The sequence below is a fragment of the Arachis hypogaea genome, chromosome 14 (assembly GCF_003086295.3).
Source record: "Arachis hypogaea cultivar Tifrunner chromosome 14, arahy.Tifrunner.gnm2.J5K5, whole genome shotgun sequence".
NCBI lineage: Eukaryota > Viridiplantae > Streptophyta > Magnoliopsida > Fabales > Fabaceae > Arachis > Arachis hypogaea.
Genome location: NC_092049.1, coordinates 114,788,296 through 114,809,195, shown reverse-complemented (window position 1 = coordinate 114,809,195; position 20,900 = coordinate 114,788,296). Strand labels below are relative to the sequence as shown.

The 20,900-nt window shown below is 37.0% G+C and overlaps 2 protein-coding genes and 1 long non-coding RNA gene across 3 annotated transcripts; 2 read left to right on the top strand and 1 right to left on the bottom strand.

Annotated features, from left to right (window-relative positions):
• Nucleotides 1–238: 238 nt before the first annotated feature.
• LOC140178873 (uncharacterized) lies at nucleotides 239–2,943 on the bottom strand. Its single transcript, XR_011871849.1, has 4 exons — nucleotides 2,775–2,943; nucleotides 2,629–2,683; nucleotides 2,411–2,539; nucleotides 239–576 (listed from the first exon to the last, which is right to left on the bottom strand). It is a non-coding gene; the product is annotated as an uncharacterized lncRNA (long non-coding RNA).
• A 2,209-nt stretch (nucleotides 2,944–5,152) lies between these two features.
• Nucleotides 5,153–7,070, top strand: LOC112740531 (short-chain dehydrogenase reductase 2a). The gene is made up of 2 exons (XM_025789202.3): nucleotides 5,153–5,411; nucleotides 6,146–7,070. Exons 1-2 carry the CDS (start codon nucleotides 5,302–5,304, stop codon nucleotides 6,966–6,968), a joined length of 933 nt encoding a protein of 310 aa, XP_025644987.1. The 5' UTR covers nucleotides 5,153–5,301; the 3' UTR covers nucleotides 6,969–7,070.
• Nucleotides 7,071–11,486: 4,416 nt separating this feature from the next.
• LOC114925214 (uncharacterized) lies at nucleotides 11,487–12,185 on the top strand. The gene has a single exon (XM_029292500.1). The coding sequence runs from the start codon at nucleotides 11,487–11,489 to the stop codon at nucleotides 12,183–12,185; it is 699 nt and encodes a 232-aa protein (XP_029148333.1).
• The last annotated feature ends 8,715 nt before the right edge of the window (nucleotides 12,186–20,900 follow it).

The following is a 20,900-nucleotide window of genomic DNA, read 5'->3' as shown; positions in this document are numbered from 1 at the left end:
TTCGGTTTTCAATTCTAAATGTTTTTCTAAGGATTCCTACAATTTTATTTTCCCTCACGCAGTATCGGACAGACTTAAATCGGTACTGCCTGTAACACCCTACCACACAAAGCTTTATGCTTAAGTCGTAAAATAGAGGTGGTGTGGTATTAAGACCTCTAAAACAAAATGAGTACATATAATAGCAGAAGAATTATAATATGCTAGGAGCCTTGAAGAATAGAGGAAACAAAAATCGTGAAATAAAAGCGCAACGCTCAAGAAAACCTTAACTATTAAACATAAGATAACAGATGTAGGAATAGAGTGCCAAAGATACAAAATAACAAGATCCTAATTCAGTCCGCGAAGTCAAGACTGACCGGAAAATATTTACACATATATACATATATATCCAAAACCCAAAAGTTCATGTACACAGTCCTACCTCTCCATAAACCTCTAAGAGGATAAAAAAGAACAAGTTATGCGGAGAAAAAACTAAGTACATATATACATTACTGTACAGCAAAACTACCCAGTAACCACTCTGCTTCAAGAGTCCAGACGCCTAACGAGATGCATCTCGACCTGCATCTGAAAAACAACAACATAGTATGGAATGGGAACCGGAGGTTCTCAGTATGGTAAAGGTGCCACACACATAATATATAAGGCCTTGGGAATGCCAGAGGCAATCCTAGAACGTTGACCCTCAGATTATAGAGCTTAAAGTATTAAACATGAGCCATAAAAGGTGGTTTTCTAAGAGTATCTAAACCTAACTTAACTTAATTTTAAATCTAAGTCCTGTAGTACCATTCCTACATACCTCCATCTCTGTCAGCATTTCATAGACAAATAAACAGATAAAAGCAAGCACAAAAAGGTTACAAATACTGCAAGTAACAAATACACATTTAGCATGGCAAGTACACTTAGGCACACCCAGTTAATGCACAACAAATATTCAAATAGAATGTATATGATGCATGCCTGTCCTATGGCCGATGAGGCTCATCTGTCGGTTATCCAGCCAACCCAACAAGTCTGAATTGTACTTAGACTGTCCCCCGACGTGCATCCCCAAGAGTCTATGCATAGCTTTATCTCAAATAATCAATATTACTCAATGGGGGGTAACATTCCCAGGAATTTATATAGTGCCCGGTCACACTTACGTCGTAGGTTCAACAGAGTATCAAGTTTTCAACCTGGTACACGTGGTGGCAAGCCACGGCACTTAATCCAGGGAACCTCGTATCTCAGATCATTAAATTATTCAGCCAAATTTCATACATAATCTTTCATCAGAATATCCATTCAAGCATCATATATGACTCATCCATAATATCTCATACTCAATTCATCACTTTTCAACTTTACTTCACCTTCAAGTTATCCTCATTTCCTAGCTTCATCTGATTATCAAGTTTAACACTATTATTTATGACCAATGGAATGAAAATAGAGGTTTAGTAATTTGAAATAGATTTTAAAAACCTTAAAATCATGTTTGCTGGAAAAGGTGCCACGCGTACGCGTGGCTCACGCGTGCGCGTGGGCATGTAAGACTGTAGCTCGCGCGCGCGTCTCTTGTCATGCGTACGCGTGGGTGAAAACTTCATGTCACGCGTGCGCTTGGGTCACGCATACGCGTGGACATGCTTGTTGACCCCTTACGTGTGCGCATGGGACTAGTCGCGTACGCATCGTTAAAATTCGTGCCACGCGTACGCGTGGGTCACGCGTACGCGTGGACATACGTCCTTTAAAAAAAACAGAATCAGCACAAGCTGCAGAATTGTTTCATAAACCAGTTTTGAGTTCAATTCTTCCAACAATCATAACTTCTTCGATTTAAAATATTTTTCACCCGTTCTTCGTATGGTATAAACATCACGAACTCAATTTTTATTTCAAAATAAGTTGGAAGTAAATTGAGGGTCCGAAAGCCAAGTTATGCCTTGCCGAAGTTCGGTCAAAAACCAACTTTTGTAACTTACAATACCTCTTTCTCATTCAAAATAAATTCTCATATTACCAATACCATAACTTGTACATGCTAGCACCAAAAAGGTCCTTCTTCCTCAACACCTAACCACCATAACAATCACATTCTACACCAACAATAAATACATATACATATGCCAAATCCACCATCAAACACTACATACTTACATGCCAAAACCCACAACCAACCATAGTTCATAAATTACTTACTTGTATTCTCTAATCAATGATTAATAACATCCTCAAAACAATGATTAATAACATTTCAGTCCTTCAATTAATCAGCATAACATCAGTCCATGTTTAACAACAAAACCCTAAACCACAACATACATATACGTTCCAACTTATCCTACGGTCATCTAGCCTAAGTTTTCACAGAACCTTACATATTAAATGCAAGAAACCTAAACCATACCTTGGCCGATTCTCACACAACGACCAAATCAATTTATTTAAAACCAAGACAGCTCCTCAAAATTCAACTAATAAGCTTCCTCCAAGTTCCAATATTCACAATTTCAGGCTCCAATTATTTATTCTCAACCTAATACACATTTATAACACATATATACCCAATTTAATACTCAAAGCTCAAATTCAATAAAATTAAAATGGAATTTGTGGTTTCCTCACCTTACCCAAGCTTCACATAAACAAGAGTGAACGTTTTCCTCAAGCTAGTTGGATCCTAAAACATCAGAAATTAAAGAAATTCAACTTTCCCATTCAAAATTCAAAAATTGGGGGAAATAAGAGGCTGAGATGAAATATCAAGTTACCTATGAAATTGTTCCGGTAGAAACGTAGAGCTCGACGCGATGAACGCGTGGCCACAAACGGTGCGGCGATCGGAGCTCCGACGGAGAAATTACAGGAGATTGGAGCTCACCGTAAGGGTTGGTGTTTTCTCTCTTCCCTGGATGCATTTCACGTTGCTCCAGCCGAATGAGGAAGAGAAAGGAGTTTGGCTTCATTTAATGGGTTGGTCCGGTTTGACCGATGGTCCGGTTTAACCAGTTCGGCTCATTCGGTCTATTCTTGGACCGTTTTCTTTAAAATTAGTGTCAAAATTCTCGTTTCGATGAGCTCTATCCTAATTTAATATAATATTCACATTTTTAATCTTCTTTCTTAAAAACTAATTTATTGACTAATTATCTACTAATTTAACGGAATTTACACTGCCAACTAATTTACCAGTATGCGTTTTTACACAATTTTTTGCAAAAAATTATATTTTTTCACTCGAAAAAATCTACTAGATCCAAATCTCGCCTTTAAATTTTCTAATTAACATTCCTAAATTTTCGAACTTATTTTAGACAATTAAATTATTATTTTATTTTATCTAAGCAGTTAATTTAATTCCAATTCTTACAATAACTGCACGTTAGTATTCACTTAATAATATATTATAGACATTCAAGAATATAAATTTTGTTGAGAAAATTATGAACAACATTAACACGACATATACACAATAAAACCCTTAAATAATATTTATTAGAGATATAATCATTTATATTGTCTTCTTCTATCAGTTTAAGTTTTTAAAATAAATTATCTTTTGATATAATATCAAAATTCTATATCCAAAAACTTTAAAATTTGATCTTTGGTAAATCTTAAAATAAAAAAAATAATATAAGACAAATAAAGAAAACTTATACAAAAATTAATCAAATTCAAATTAAAAATAATTCTTATTTAAAAAAATATTAAAACTATAACCATCCATAACAATATTCTTAATTCATTTATTCCTGCCGACTTCAAAGCTGCTTTATTTTGTAGGCTTATAAAATCCAAATTTCAGATAATTTTGGATTTTGAACACGTTGACAAATAATCGATAAATTAAAAGCATTTTAAACAATTAGAAGATGATAAACACCGAGAACAAGAAAGCGAAATAAATTAAAGTGTCACTTCTCTTGCGCAAGTGTATCTTTCATGAATATTAATTCATTACTAAATTACAAACTTTAGGAATAGTGCTGCGATAATAGGGCCGGGACAGTATCTTTTAGTATGTTTTTCTATGAACATACGTTTTGGGACCATAAACACAATGATACAGTTTTATATGCACTATAAACTTACATTTATTTTTTTTAAATTAATACTTTTTTGGCATTGGTATAGAATTATCTTAAGACTAATGTTTGCAACTATTCTTTATTTGAGGGGAATGTTATCAAACCTTACTTATTATTATTATTATTATTATTATTATTATTATTATTATTATTATTATTATTATTATTATTACCAAACAAGTAATTCACGTGAAACACTTGAATGATATGGAGTACATTTCCCATTACAAGACATGGAGCAATAAGCCCCGACCACAATTAACTAAGCAAATGAGATTTTCCTACAAGTTATAAATTGGATTTTGTTTTCGCATATATATATATATATATAACTGATGAAGCATTACATAATTAAATACACGTGTAAAATTATTTTACACTGATAATGCATTAAACTTAAATTTTATATATATATATATATATATATATATATATATATATATATATATATATATATATATATATATGAGATAAAAATTTACATGCGGTTATTTTAATATGAAGTTACTAATTGAAAATTATTAAATAATTTAATATATTTAACTAAATTATTATTTAACGATTCTTATCTATTAATTTTACATAAAAATAATTGTATATAAATATTCACACACACACATATATATATATATTGGTCTCACTAGAAAATAACAAAAATCAATAAATAATCCATCCTTTAAAAAAATGCACATCTAAAACTTTAAAATGTATATATTTTAAAATATAAATATTATATGTCTAAAATATATGTGAATTAAATATTAATTTATTTTAGATGACTATTTACATAAAATTATCTTTATAAAAAGATGATAATTAAAATATTTATTAAATGATAATTCAGTTAGATATATGAAATTATTTAATAATTCTCATTCATTATTCTCATCTGAAAACAACTTTAGGTGAGTAGTTATCCAATTGTACATCGCGCTGTCTCTGATCTTTGACATCGGTTTAATTTTGTAGTTATATCATGTATGTATGAAATAAAACGTAGCCCCACTCGAAGTCACAACAACCAAATTAAATGACCAACAATAATAACAAAATTGTGAAGTTAGTTGTAAGTTACTCAAACATTTTTCCTTCTGAAAAAACACACACATAAATTCCTCTGTCTTTCTAATTTCCTTTTTTTTTTTTTGTTTCTGTTCCATTCCTTTTTGATCGAACACTTTGCAGAGCCACAGTCTCTCAATTAAGCATGGTTGCAGCTACAGAAGTTATGTCTGATGATAGAACCATTCAAGGAGTGCCTCTTCACACAACAACACCACCACCAGACACCAATTTATTGTCCCCTTCCTTAAATAGGTACTCATAATTCATTCAGTTCTTTATAACCTAAAGCCATCATCTCTTAGATTTTTTCATATATACACTCATGATCACTTCTCTTACTATTAATTAAGCACGTTCGGTATAGGTCTTAATCTATCATATTATTGGTAATGTTAGATTAAGTAACTCACTCTTAAAAATTTCTTTGTTTGGTTATAACTTATTACTGGTAATCTAAATTTTGGAAGCAATTTACGTTACTTTTGAATACTCATATGAGAGTTTGCTATCTACATTACTTCCCGCATAGTGCATGTACATACCAAATACTGTATTTTAATCTTAGTAGTTATTTAAATGAGACTAAACCAACAAAATTAAAATACTCTTTAAATGACAAATACTTTCAAAAGGTTTTAAATGCGACAAAAGTATTTAGACATAAAATAACTGTCTCTATATTTATTTGACTTTAGAATATTCTTGTCACGTTTTAAAATTTTTTAAAAATATTTTATCGTTTTTATTTTCGGAAAGAATTTTTGTCGGCGACTATATGTCTATTTTTTTTTTCAGAAAATCTAAATTACCGGTTATGGTGGTAGACAATATGCCAAAGACCTCCATATCCTTATACGTAAATCTCCTATATATAGTTATGCACACTCACTCACACATGGTGAATCTCTAAACTTTTGCTTTTAAATAAAAAAGATTAGTATTGTTTATGAAATATTTTGATATGTGGTTGGTAATTATTATTATAGGTTGGAAGGGAAAATTGCGATTGTAACTGGTGGTGCCAAAGGAATAGGTGAAGCAGCAGTGAGACTGTTTGTGAAACATGGCGCAAAGGTTGTAATTGCTGACGTGGACGACACACATGGATCCAATCTTGCAAACTCACTTTCTCCATCAGCGACCTTCGTCCACTGTGACGTCAGCATAGAACCCGACATGGACAATTTGGTAACTTCCACAGTCTCCAAATACGGCAAACTGGACATAATGTTCAACAACGCCGGTGTGCTTGGTGACCAATCAAATTCCAAGAAGAGCATTGTCAATTTTGACCCTGATGAGTTTGACATGATAATGAGGGTCAACGTTAAAGGTGTTGCATTGGGAATTAAACATGCTTCAAGGGTCATGATTCCTAATGGAATTGGTTCAATAATCAACACTGCTAGTGTTGCGGGTGTTATGGGTGGTCTTGGTCCACATTCTTACACCGCTTCAAAGCATGCGATTCTTGGACTCACTAAGAACACTGCTTGTGAGTTAGGGAGGCATGGCATAAGGGTAAATTCAATTTCACCATTTGGGGTTGCCACGTCATTGCTTGTTAACGCGTGGCATACTAGTGAGGAGGCGGAGGGTAATAATGTAAATTTGCCTTCGCATGAGGAAGTTGAGAAGATTGAGGAATTTGTTAGAGGGCTTGCAAATTTGAGAGGGGTAACTCTGAGGTCGTCGGATATTGCTGAGGCTGCACTTTTTCTTGCTAGTGAAGAATCTAAGTATGTTAGTGGCCATAATCTTGTTGTGGATGGTGGAATCACTTCCACAAGAAATTGCATTGGCCTTTAGTTAATTATTTAAGTTTATTTTGTGATTTATTTAAATTTGTTTAATTTTTAGTCCATTGGCACATATTTAGAATTTTTTAAATAAATATTTTATTTATGCATATAAGTAATTTATAGTATGAAAAAGTATAAGGTACTAACATATTATCTGTCAACTTATTACCAACAATAATTAATTATTATATTTTAAACATATATGTAAAGAGACACATCCAGAAAATATATCTATAAAGATATTTTTATTAAACACAGCCATAAAAAAGACATTTTTATTAGACACATCTATAAAGACACTTCCATTAAATATAGTTATAAATAAGAGTTGGTAGAAGTTGGCAGAAATACTGTTAGTAACGTAACGAGACCGTTATAGTATTTTTACGAATTTATATTTTATTATTTATTTTGTTTATTATGTAAATAAAATATCAATTTATCTCATTTATATTATAAATTAAATAAGGCATGATATCACGTGTACATATATGTTTGTACACGTGGTGTGTAATGTGCTTCTTTCATTTACCCTATAAACAAAATATACACATTATTATTTTATTTACACAGAAACGGATCTACATTGAACGAAAATAGAGCATTTGTTCTCACAAAATTTTTAAAAAATACTATATCTATACAAACTAGAATTCAAAAGGATTCATAGCTGATGTGAAATTTTTTCACATTTTTGAATTTTTTAAAAATTGAAAAAATAAAATGGCAAATGGTTAGGTGATAAAAATATTTCAATCAATTAGAATTGGTAAAATTTACAGTCAATTGCTTTTAATTTATTCTTACCTTTCCTCCTCACATAAAAATATTCTCACACACAAACAGAGTCATAGCTTCTTTCATCATAAATTCTTCTTCACGATGGTTTTCTATGATTAGAGTGTCACAATCCACTTTTCATTCTACCTTAAATTTTTTAAAGTTTGTATCTTTTTCTTCTTCTCATTTTTTCTCCTCTATCATACCATCCGCCATCTCTTCTACCCCCGCTCTCAGCCTTCACGGTGGGTATCATAGCTACCACTCCAAAGGAGGATCGATCCTCACTAATACATAGCCCAAACGAAAGGCTTGGAGCCCATGGAATACCAACAGTGGCAGAGAGGTGAAGAAATCAATCGGACCAGCAACCATCCAGAACCAGCGAAATCAAGAACTCAGAACTCTTCCAAAGGCACAGCACGACGATAACCCACTCGCTTGGAAGGCAACCCTCCATGGTTGCAGAGAGGAGGCAGATCATTGACACCTATATTGATGGAGTAGCTGTAGCGGTTAAGGAGTGCAATATTGGGAAAAAAGAGGAGAGCTATGAGATCGGTTGTAGTGAGGTGGACCACAAAGGCAGCAGCAATAGCAGTTAGACATGAAGAAGATAAGTCATAGACCTCCATGTAATTACAGTAATTCCGCACAGAAGAAGAATGGTGAATTATATATGAAGTGCTCTTTCCTTTTTCAATTTTTGTTAAATTTCCTCTAACACTTTTGATTTTGTTAATATTTTTATAGAAATATGAATGAAGAATATAATATGATTCTCATCATATTCTCCTATTGTTTTTTTAATTTCAGCTTCTTCTTTGTAATTTTATTCAGAGAAAATACTTAATTTAGTCCCTAAAGTTGCACTCGAACCTCAATTTAGTTCTTAAAATTTCAATTGCTTTAATTTAGTCCCTAAATTTTTCAATTGACTCTGTGACGGAAACTACCACAAGGACTAATGTGATTAAAATTTAAAAAATTTAGGAATTAAATTAAGGCAATTAAAATTTTAAGAACTAAATTGAAACTCAAATGTAACTTCAGGACTAAACTGAATATTTTCTCTTTATTCAATTTCTTGAAATTTCATCATGATTTGGTGCTTTGGGATATGTATTCGGGAGCCATGCATAAATGACTTTGAGGTTCCCACAATTTCATTCATTTATTGCTAGAATCATGTGATTTTGATATGGTTGTGGTTTATATGTTGAATTTCATTTATGAATAATATAATTCTTTCATATAATTTGTTCTACTATCTATCTGTTCAAAATCAGTTCTTTTATATATCCTATATTTTTTCTTGATAATTGTGGTTGGATTGGGATTATTGGTATAAGGTTGTTGGTTTTTCTAATAGTCATGCTGAAATCATTAGTAGGGTAAAAAACGGCATTAAGCCATGGGAGGAAACATTTTACTCAAATCAGCTAAAATAAATTTTGATACACCATTCAACAAAAGCATAATTTAATATAATTTGAATCTATACGTTTGGAATTATACTTGTACATAGTTCGAATTAACTAACGTCGAATTACATGCATGCATGAAGTAGTTGTAGTTCGAAACAATATGTAACGAATTAGGTTGGAGTAGTTCGAATCAATTCAATTCGAATTACTAAGGAAGAGTGACGTTAGGGTAATTCGAATCATATTAATTCGAATTACTAAGGTTTGTGAATTCGAAATTAGTTGATTCGAATTATATATATAGTGCGAATGAAGTTGATTTGAATTACTGTGAAGCAGAGCTCTATATATATGCTGTAAACGTGAGTTACTCTCAATAGAGAGGTGAGATGGCTAGTGAGGATAGTTTTCTAGTCTTGGTACACCACAGAGGGGGGATTAAGAGAAAAACCAGGTCCGGTGTGAAGTTCACCGATAAGGATCCTCTGTGTATTATCGTGAGCCCTACGACGAGCTACGATGCCCTCATTAGCTCTGTGCTGGTGAAGCTTGGTCTGGAAGGAGTGAAAAGGGTTAAGAAGTTTTTCTATCGCATTCCAACCACTGTGCTCCATGATACGGTGAAGTATGATTGTTTCATAATCGGGATTGATGAGGACTTGCAGGTCATGTTTCTTTGTCGCAGGCAGTTTCCCGAAGTGAGGACACCAGAGCTGTTAGCAAAGTTGGTTGACGTGGTATCCAGCTCGGGTGGTTCGAACCGGAATACCAACACTATAGCCACGGTGGCCGGTTCAAGCTCGAGACCTGCGGTTGCTTCATCCTCCGTACCTATGTATGAGCCACAGATCCAGCCTGTCGCCTCCCCTTCGTTCGCTGTTGATCTCAGCGGCAACGTTGGCGACGAGGTTCGATATGGGGAACATCTTCCGACCGAAGTACATTGTCCTACACCGGCTGGTGTTGGTGAAGGATTTTTTGATGATCCAGATGACGATGATGTGGAGCCGGATATGATCGCTGATGACAGTGGCGATGATCTCGGAGCGAGTGATCCGAGAGGGGCGACAGGTGGATCTAGTTCTGGTACACAGCAGTACCCACCCCATTTTTCATCGTTGGACCTGGATGCCATGAGGCAGGATGGACATGCTGGGCAGCTTATTGGATTCGGCGCTAGAGATACGGAAGGGTCTGCTGGTATTACAGAGTTCCAGGTTGGTCAACAATTTTAGGATAAAGATGAGGCGCTGCTGAGTGTGAAGACCTACAGCATCCGCCGAGGGGTACAGTACAAGGTAGTTGAGTCTGACTATCGCAGGTATGTGGGAAAGTGTTCTGAGTTTGGGAATGGGTGCACATGGTTGATTCGGTTGAGTCTCCGGCAGCGCAAGGGCATCTGGGAAGTCAAACGGTACAACGGACCGCATACCTGTCTCGCCACCTCCATCTCCAGCGACCATAGGAGTCTGGACTACCATGTCATATCGACGTTCATTATGCCAATGGTGAGGGATGATGCATCCGTCAACATCAAGGTGCTTCTAAATGCCATGGCCGCGCACTTTGGGTTCAGGCCTACGTATAGGAGGGTATGGATGGCGAAACAGAGGGCCGTTGCCGTCATCTATGGGGACTGGGATGAGTCGTACAACGAGCTCCCTAGGTGGGTGTTAGGAGTTCAGTTGACGATGCCTGGTACTGTTGCAGTCCTCAGGACTTGCCCTGTTCGAGTTGGGGGACAGCTGGACGAGTCCCATGCTTATTTTCAGAGGCTATTCTGGACGTTCCCCCCTTGTATCGAGGCTTTTCGTCATTGCAAGCCGTTGGTGAGTATTGACGGCACCCATCTTTATGGCAAGTATGGGGGAACATTGCTTGTGGCGATTGCGCAGGACGGGAACTCCAACATACTTCCGGTGGCATTTGCACTAGTTGAGGGTGAGAATGCTGAGTCTTGGTCCTTCTTTCTCTCCCACCTCCGCCACCACGTGACACCTCAGCCAGGTCTGTTAGTTATTTCAGATAGGCATAACGGCATCAAGGCAGCACTCGAGGCTCCTGATGGGGGATGGCTACCTCCGGCTGTATACCGGGCATTCTGCATTCGACACATAGCAGCGAATTTTGCCCTCACCCTCAAGGGCAAGGACGCCCGGAGGCTTCTTGTGAATGCCGCATATGCCATGACCGAAGTGGAATTCGACTACTGGTTTGACATTCTGCGCTCTGAGAATCCGGCAATGTGTGAATGGGCGAACCGGATTGAGTATTCGTTGTGGACCTAGTATTGTGATGAGGGTCGGAGATTCGGTCACATGACGACCAATATATCTGAGTGTGTGAATTCAATCCTGAAGGGGGTAAGGAACCTACCTGTGTGCTCGCTGGTGAAGGCCACATACGGAAGGTTGGCGGAGCTATTTGTCCGTAAGGGGAGGGAGGCCGAGGCGCAGCTGGGCACCGGACAACAATTCAGTCAATACCTGGTAAAGTGTATCGAGGCCAACCTCAAGACGGCTAGGTGCTTCACGGTGACTGTTTATGATAGGGATAACTCGGAGTACACCGTGGCAGAAACGACTCCGACTGGTTCGTTCTCACTGGGTAGCTACAGGGTCTCATTAGGCTCGCAGACTTGTGATTGTGGGTACTTCCAAGCACTCCATTTCCCGTGTCCGCACGCACTGGCATGCTGTGCCTACTCACGTCTTACTTGGCAGCCATACGTCCACGAGGTCTATCGCCTTAGTTCCGTTTTCGGTGTCTATCGGCTGGGATTTACACCTCCAATTCCGGAGGGTTTCTGGCCACCATATGACGGGCCTACCGTTATACCAGATCCGAACATGAGGCGTGCGAGGGAGGGTCGTCCGAGGTCCACCCGCATACGTACCAATATGGATGAGGCAGATCCGAACTGGCCAAAGAGATGTGGCCTCTGCAGGCAAGCAGGACACACTCGTCGGAGTTGTCCGCAGGCCGGAGGAGCCACCCACACAGGGGGGAATGAGTAGGAGCATGCTGTTGTGTGTTTTTATTTGTCTTTGGGTCATCAGTTGTATTTTATTTTCGTTAGAAAGCGATGTTCTAGGTATGGTCATTTATAATTTTTTAGTGATGAACTTTGTATTTCGACCCACATATGTATGTTGAATGTCTTTCTAATTATGAAATTAAGTTACATAAGCAAAGTACACATTCTGTGGAAGTGACTAATACAAAATACAATAACATCAAAGTAACTGCTGCATGAACTAATGACCTAGGGCACTCAGACATAACACCGATAACCAAAACAAAATACATAATACAAACATAAAAAGACATCATAAACCATCATCCCCCAATCATCTAAACAGGTGCGACCCCGTGCCACAACGGCGTGGAACCCGTGTCCTCTGACCTCTCCGTATAAACGGCTCCTCATCCTCAATATCGTCGCCATCGTCATCCGGAGCAGGCTGTGTGGGCGTCCCGAGCGAGACATGTACGGGTCTGGATGATGACGGCCCAGCAACTGAATGTGACCCAAGAGTATGTGCGGATGCTGGCATCCCACCGAGGGCAAAAGCCTGCATAGGAGCCGCCGTGGGAGGCTCGTTCAAATCTACATCATCCCCCAATTGATTCGAATGAACTTGGTTCGAACTCCTTATATAGGTGAAACACTTGTAATTCGAATCAATTCAACTCGAACTACCTTTTGCAACCAAAATCCACGTAATTCGAATCAATTGGATTCGAACTACCCTAGGCCACGTGCTCCAAGTAATTCGAGTTAATATAACTCGAACTATGCATGCAAAATTCGATACAATTTGATTCGAACTACGTTCGAATATTGCTTGGGAGTAATTCGATGTGATTCAATTCGAATGACATGTAAACATAATTCGAATTTTATTGATTCGAATTATATAAAAGTCATATTTGGTGGAATGGTGTATCAGAATTCATTTTGGTTGAATTGCGTAAATTGTTTCCTCCCATGGCTTAATAACATTTTTTACCCTCATTAGTATATATGTATTGTGGTGTTTAGAGTATGAGCTTCTTAGTTGATTTAGTTTCTCATTTTATAGTTCATTGGTCAGTTTTGAGTGGTAATTAGACAAATTTAGTTATTTTTTTTATTCTTAGTAATGTGGATCTAATAGTTGTGATAGGAGTTGATTTTTGTCAAAGTGCTCATCAAATTATAGTTAATTCAATTTCTTATTTTATACTTCATTGGTCAGTTTTAAGTGGTAATTAGACAAATTCGGTGTTCTTTTTTTTCTTAATAATTTGGATCTAATAGTTATGATGGGAGTTGGTTTTTGTCAAAGTGCTCATCAAATTATAGTTAATTCAGTTTCTCATTTTATAGTTCATTGGTCAGTTTTGAGTGGTAATTAGACAAATTTGTGTTCTTTTTTTATGTTTTTGATAATTTGGATCTAATAGTTGTGATGGGAGTTAGTTTTTGTCAAAGTGCTCATCAAATCATGGTTACTGACAGCGTCTCTTCTCTTAGGGTAAAGTATTAAATTGGTCCCTTATGTTTGAGCGTAATTTTGTTTTGGTCCTTAAGGTTTAAAGTGTCTTATTTAAATTCAAAAAAGTTTTATTTAGCTTCATTGTAGTCCCACGGTGAGGTTAAAGTTAAATAATTATTGAAATATCCTGCATGACAGCAGTACAAGAACAAGGTCAATAATCTGGAGAATAAGTACAAGCTCTAGAGGCACAAAATCAATCGTAGATTCATCAATACATTTATTTATCATTCTCCTTAGTTCTATAGAAAATATTTTATTGAAATTGTAAGAAAAATGATAAATAAATGTATTGATGCATTTACAGTTAATTTTGTGCCTCTGAAACTTGTACTTATTCTCTAGATTATCGACCTTGTTCTTGTACTGCTGTCATGTAGGACATTTCGTTAATTGTTTAACTTTGACATCACTGTAGGACTACATTGAAGCTAAATGAAATTTTTTTGGATTCAAATAGGACACTTTAAACTTTAAGGACTAAAACAGAATTACGCCCAAACGTAGAGGACCAATTTAATACTTTACCCTTTCTCTTAATATGTGTTTATCTTCTTTTTCAGGGTAGAATAAGTTTTCTTTTGTCTTTATAAATGTTTTTCACTCGGTTCTATGGATGTAAGGTTATATTTTTTTATTATTATATGCTTCAAATTGTTGAAAATATATTGTGAATTCGATTCTTCTAAAGTTATGATGGGATGTTAGTTTGAATAATGTTATTTGTGATCTCATCTCATTCTTTTATACATGATTCTGATGTCAGTCAAAGTTGTTGCTTCCTCATTTCATTTTGTCAGTTTCGAAGTTAGGATGGGATGTTAGTTTTTAAATTTTTTTTCGAAAACGAAAAATGGATTGGATGCGGTTAGGTGGGGAAAGTGATTCTCTTTCCTATTTTTCAGTGCATTCCACATAAAAAAAATTAGATTTTGGTAGTTTGGTGGGACAAATGATATCATCTTCTATAACAAATAGTACTATCTTCTATTATTCTGTCAAAAAAATTATTTGGTCAATGAGAGTAGGTATCATTACTTGTGACTAACTCCCCTTTGTCATTTTTCTTTTCGTATTAATACTCCATAATATAAAAGAATGTGAGAAGAAGAGGAATATGAAGATTTTTGTGATTGGCAAGTGAAGCACAGATGAACGAAAGAGGTAGACAGAAATCTGGTGTGTCCGGGTGCAACACCATCAGAGCACTTCTAATAGCATGAGTTTTTCTAACCTTTTGCTGCTCCCATTCAAGTAAATATTTTTAAGCATTTTTCTATACTCGAGATTATTGTCGAAGTCATTGTCTTAGATCTTAACGGTTTAGAATTACTTTGCTTTTATTAGTTTTGCTATCTATGGTGGAACAATTCTTAATTGCTTAAATTGAGGAATGTTGATTTGTTTTTCATAATGGTTATGCTACATTAGCTCATTATTGTTGGGCTTGCAGTTTTGTTGTTTTGCTTTATGAATGACAATATGTTTTAGAGTCATGCACTCATGCTTAGGTGGTAGATATCCACAGATCTACTAAGGATGGAGACATACTAATTTGAATATATATCTACTTGATAGATCATCTTTGTTTGCTATTTATGACAATATAAAATTCACAAAAAGTTTTTTCTTGACTTATGAACTTCTTCTCTAATGTATAAGTATATACAGAAGAATCATTCAATAATGTCAAGGTTTGAAGCATTGGATCCTGCCAGGAGACTTAAACTTGATTTGATTGAGGTGAATATTTTAAGTATATTATTTTTCCTAGAATCTTTTTTCATGTAACTGGTATTTTGATATACTTGCATATAAAGGTGTTGAGTTGAAGTAGGTTACATAAATTTAATGAAATTGTCCACTAAATAATTTATAATTTTATCTCCTATCTTAAAACATTTCCAGTGATGCTATCATAATCTGAATTTTGGTAAAGAGTGATCATTTTCTCTCCCAACCAAGAGCATATCCTTGATAGTACTAAACTTCACTGCAGGTAAACTAAAAGCGGCACCTCCACCAAAGAAGGATTCAGCTACGGCGAACCCTGAAGCAAATTCTAAACAGGTTAAATCTTAGATGAAAATTGCTCTCTTTCTCTCTCTCCCAAACCCTACCTTCTCAACTCCGTTTTCCACCTTTTGGTTTGTGTTTCTATTCAATCTTTGCCAATTTCTTCCTTCCATTATCATGCCTAATATGCTTGTTTTTTTAATTTATTATTTGTTGGTGTGGATATTGTAACACCCTACCACACAGAGCTTTACACTTAAGTCGTAAAACAGAGGTGGTGTGGTATTACGACCTCTATGAAAGGATGTAGTATACTAGGAGCCTTGAAGAATAGGTAAAGCAAAATCGTGAAAATAAAAGCGCAACGCTCAGAAAAAAGGATTACTTACGTACGAAGAAAGCTAAGGTTCATAATATCAAGCTCCGAACTCAACCTGCGAAGTTAAGGCTGGCCGAAAATTGCCAGCCATTTTTTGAACCACTGTGAATTGGTGGGATACCAGCGGTTCAATTAGCATTTTTAAGCTCTGTTGTAAATCGGTCAAAATAGAGCCTATTTGGTATTCCAACAGCAACAAAAATCGATCTGAATAAAAAATCCTCGCCTTCAACATTCGGGAGCCAGTCTTCTCGTTTCGTGTGAACCCAAAGGGAGCAAAGGTGTGAATCTCACTCAACAATCCTTGCCGGCATGTAGCTCCCCTTCAGCTGCTACGTCCTTCCCCGTCACCGATTTGCTTCTCCGCCGTTTAGCTCCCACGTGCAAAAGGAAACTGGAAGGGCGCGAAACCATCGTTCTTCCCTCCGCCGTGCTCATCCGTGTCGTCGTGAAGTCGCGTGGCTGCCCATTCGTCTTGGTGTTGTGGTCGTTGTCTTCGTTGTCCTTCCCCCTTGCCTTATTGTGCGCTACTCGATCACCCTCTCCCTTCTCACTGGTTCGTTCTTCCCCTTGCCATGTTGTTCTAATTTCATCCATTTGTCCCAATTTAATTTATTTGGTTGTTGTTCTACTAATTTTGCTCCAATTTCATACCTTTATCTTCTGTCTTTTGTTCGACTTTATCCTGATTCAACCACTATTCTGTTTCAATCCCTATTCTTGGTCCAGAAACATCAATTGTGTTCTAACCTAGCCCTCTGTTTGTGCAATATCTCTGTCAATTTCTGTTATTGCAATTTTTTTTGTCCATTTTCTATTTTCTGTTACTGAGTTTTGTCTTGTGATTTGGGTTTGTTTGCATTCGGTTGAAAACCTCAAAGAAAAAGAAAAAATAAAAAAGAGATAAAATGATATTAAGATCGAAGCGGAAGCAGCAAAAATGGAGAAGATCTGCGTTGCCGTTCGTCTTCGACCTCCAGTTTCCGAAGACTCCTCTAATGGAGCTTCTAAAAGGTCGAAGAGAATCATGTTTCACTTCACAGGATTCATGACACACTGCTCTCTAACTCTTTTTATGCTTTTGGTATATTCTATTTCTTCTTCTTCTTCCTCTACTTATTCACGTTACTTCGAGGTTTTTACAATTTCAATTTGATTTTCGTTACATTTTTCATGTTTCTACGCTACTTACAGATCACGTTGGTGCGCAGAAATTGTGATGTCCAGGCTCGAGCAATCCCCGGTAACGTGAGCAACTTGGTATGCGTAATCATGATTACACTTTAATTATGTAAAATTCATCGCTCTTTCTTTCCCTGGTAATGGCACCAAAAACATGATGCCAATACCATGGTTCACAACTTCGCACAACTAACCAGCAAGTGCACTGGGTCATCCAAGTAATACCTTACGTGAGTAAGGGTCGAATCCCACGGAGATTGTTGGTATGAAGCAAGCTATGGTCACTTATGTAAATCATTGGTAGAAATTTCAGATAAGCGAATAGAGATGCTTTTCGTTCCTCTGAACGTCTGCTTTCCTGCTATCTTCATCCAATCAGTCTTACTCTTTTCCATGGCTGGCTTTATGTGATACATCACCATTGTCAACGGCTACTTTCGGTCATCTCTCGGGAAAATGATCCAATGCCCTGTCACGGCACGGCTAATCGTCTGGAGGCATCACCTTTGTCAATGGCTTCATCTTATCCTCTCAGTGAAAATGGCCAACGCACCCTGTCACGGCACGGCTATTCATCTGTCAGTTCTCGATCATGCTGGAATAGGATTTACTATCCTTTTGCGTCTGTCACTAACGCCCTGCAATCGCGAGTTTGGAGCTCGTCACAGTCATCCAATCATTGAATCCTACTCGGAATACCACAGACAAGGTTTAGACTTTCCGGATTCTCTTGAATGCCGCCATCATTCTAGCTTACGCCACGAAGATTCTGATTAAGAGATCTAAGAGATACTCATTCAGTCTAAGGTAGAACGGAAGTGGTTGTCAGGCACGCGCTCATAGGGAATGATGATGATTGTCACGTTCATCACATTCAGATTGAAGTACGAATGAATATCTTAGAAGCGAAATAAGATGAATTGAATAGAAAACAGTAGTACTTTGCATTAATCTTTGAGGAACAGCAGAGCTCCACACCTTAATCTATGGAGTGTAGAAACTCTACCGTTAAAAATACATAAGTTAAAGGTCCAGGCATGGCCGAGATGGCCAGCCCCCAAAACGAGATCACAGGATCAAAATACAATCCAGGATGGTCAAAAAGACTAGTAAAAGGTCCTATTTATAATAAACTAGCTACTAGGGTTTACATGAGTAAGTAATTGATGCATAAATCCACTTCCGGGGCCCACTTGGTGTGTGTTTGGGCTGAGCTTTAGCTTTCCACGTGCAGAGGCCATTTGTGGAGTTGAACGCCAGGTTTTGATCCATTTCTGGCGCTGAACTCTGGTTTTGGATCCTTTTCTGGCGCTGGACGCCAGATTTGGGTAGAGAGCTTGCGTTGAACGCCAGTTTATGTCATCTATTATTGGCCAAAGTATGGACTATTATATATTGATGGAAAGCCCTAGATGTATACTTTCTAACGCAATTGGAAGCGCGCCATTTCGAGTTCTGTAGCTCCAGAAAATCTACTTTGAGTGCAGGGAGGTCAGAATCCAACAGCATCAGCAGTCCTTCTTCAACCTCTGAATCTGATTTCTGCTCAAGTCCCTCAATTTCAGCCAGAAAATACCTGAAATCACAGAAAAACACACAAACTCATAGTAAAGTCCAGAAATGTGAATTTAACATAAAAACTAATGAAAACATCCCTAAAAGTAACTAGATCCTACTAAAAACATACTAAAAACAATGTCAAAAAGCGTATAAATTATCCGCTCATTACAACACCAAACTTAAATTGTTGCTTGTCCCCAAGCAACTGAAAATCAAATAGGATAAAAAAGAAGAGAATATACTACAAATTCCAAACTATCAATGAAACAGAGCTTCAATCATATGAGCGGGACTTATAGCTTTTTGCCTCTTGAATAGTTTTGGCATCTCACTTTATCCATTGAGGTTCAGAATGATTGGCATCTATAGGAACTTCAGATTTCGAATAGTGTTATTGACTCTCCTAGTTCAGTATGATGATTCTTGAACACAGCTTCTTTATGAGTCTTGGCCGTGGCCCTAAGCACTTTGTTTTCCAGTATTACCACCAGATACATAAATGCCACAGACATATAATTGGGTGAACCTTTTCAGATTGTGACTCAGCTTTGCTAAAGTCCCCAATTAGAGGTGTCCAGGGTTCTTAAGCACACTCTTCTTTTGCTTTGGACCTTGACTTTAACCGCTCAGTCTCAAGTTTTCACTTGACACCTACACCCCACAAGCACATGGTTAGGGACAGCTTGGTTTAGCCGCTTAGACCAGGATTTTATTCCGTTAGGCCCTCCTATCCACTAATGCTCAAAGCCTTGGGATCCTTTTTATTTGCCCTTGCCTTTTGGTTTTAAGGGTTATTGGCTTTTTCTGCTTGCTTTTTCCTTTTCTTTCTATTTTTTTTTCGCCTATTTTTTTTTCTGCAAGCTTTGTTCTTTGCTGCTTTTTCTTGCTTCAAGAATCATTTTTATGATTTTTCAGATTATCAAATAACATGTCTCCTAGTCATCATTCTTTCAAGAGCCAACATATTTAATATTCTTAAACAACAACTTCAAAAGACATATGCACTGTTCAAGCATTCATTCAAAAAACAAGAAGCATTGTCACCACATCAATATAATTAAACTAAGTTCAAGGATAAATTCAAAACTCATGTACTTCTTGTTCTTTTGAATTAAAACATTTTTCATTTAAGAGAGGTGATGGATTCATAGGACATTCATAACTTTAAAATAAAGTTACTAACTACTAATGATCATGTAATGAAGATACAAACATAGATAAGCACATAACATAGAAAACGAAAAACAGAAGAAACAAGAACAAGGAATGAATCCACCTTAGTGATGGTGGCATTTCCTTCTTGAGGAACCAATGATGTCCTTGAGCTCTTCTATGTCTCTTCCTTGTCTTTGTTGCTCCTCCCTCATTGCTTTTTGATCTTCTCTTATTTCATGGAGCATGATGGAGTGCTCTTGATGTTCCACCCTTAGTTGTCCCATATTGGAATTCAATTCTCCTAGGGAGGTGTTGATTTGCTCCCAATAGTTTTGTGGAGGAAAGTGCATTTGAGGCATCTCCGGAATCTCATGGTAATGAGCTTCTTGCGCCTCTTGAGCTCCATGAATGGGCTCTCTTGCTTGCTCCATCCTCTTCTTAGTGATGGGATTGTCCTCTTTGATGAGGATATCTCCCTCTATGTCAATCCCAGCCGAATTGCATAGGTGGCAAATGAGGTGAGGAAAGGCTAACCTTGCCATGGTGGAGGACTTGTCAGCCACCTTGTAGAGTTCTTGAGGTATAATCTCATGAACTTCCACCTCTTCTCCAATCATGATGCTATGGATCATGATGGCCCGGTCTATAGTAACTTCAGACCGGTTGCTCGTGGGAATGATTGAGCATTGAATGAACTCCAACCATCCTCTAGCTACAGGCTTGAGGTCCAATCTTCTTAGTTGAACCGGCTTGCCTTTGGAGTCAATCTTCCATTGAGCTCCTTCCACGCATATGTCCATAAGGACTTGGTCCAACCTTTGATTAAAGTTGACCCTTCTAGTGTAGGGGCGTTCATCTCCTTGCATCATGGGCAAGTTAAACGCCAACCTCACATTCTC

Coding starts and splice junctions, on each gene's coding strand:
- LOC112740531 (XM_025789202.3), top strand. CDS start 5,302: ATGGTTGCAGCTACAGAAGTTATGTCTGATGATAGAACCATTCAAGGA. Junction 5,412..6,145: donor TTGTCCCCTTCCTTAAATAG/GTACTCATAATT, acceptor TTATTATTATAG/GTTGGAAGGGAAAATTGCGA.
- LOC114925214 (XM_029292500.1), top strand. CDS start 11,487: ATGACGACCAATATATCTGAGTGTGTGAATTCAATCCTGAAGGGGGTA.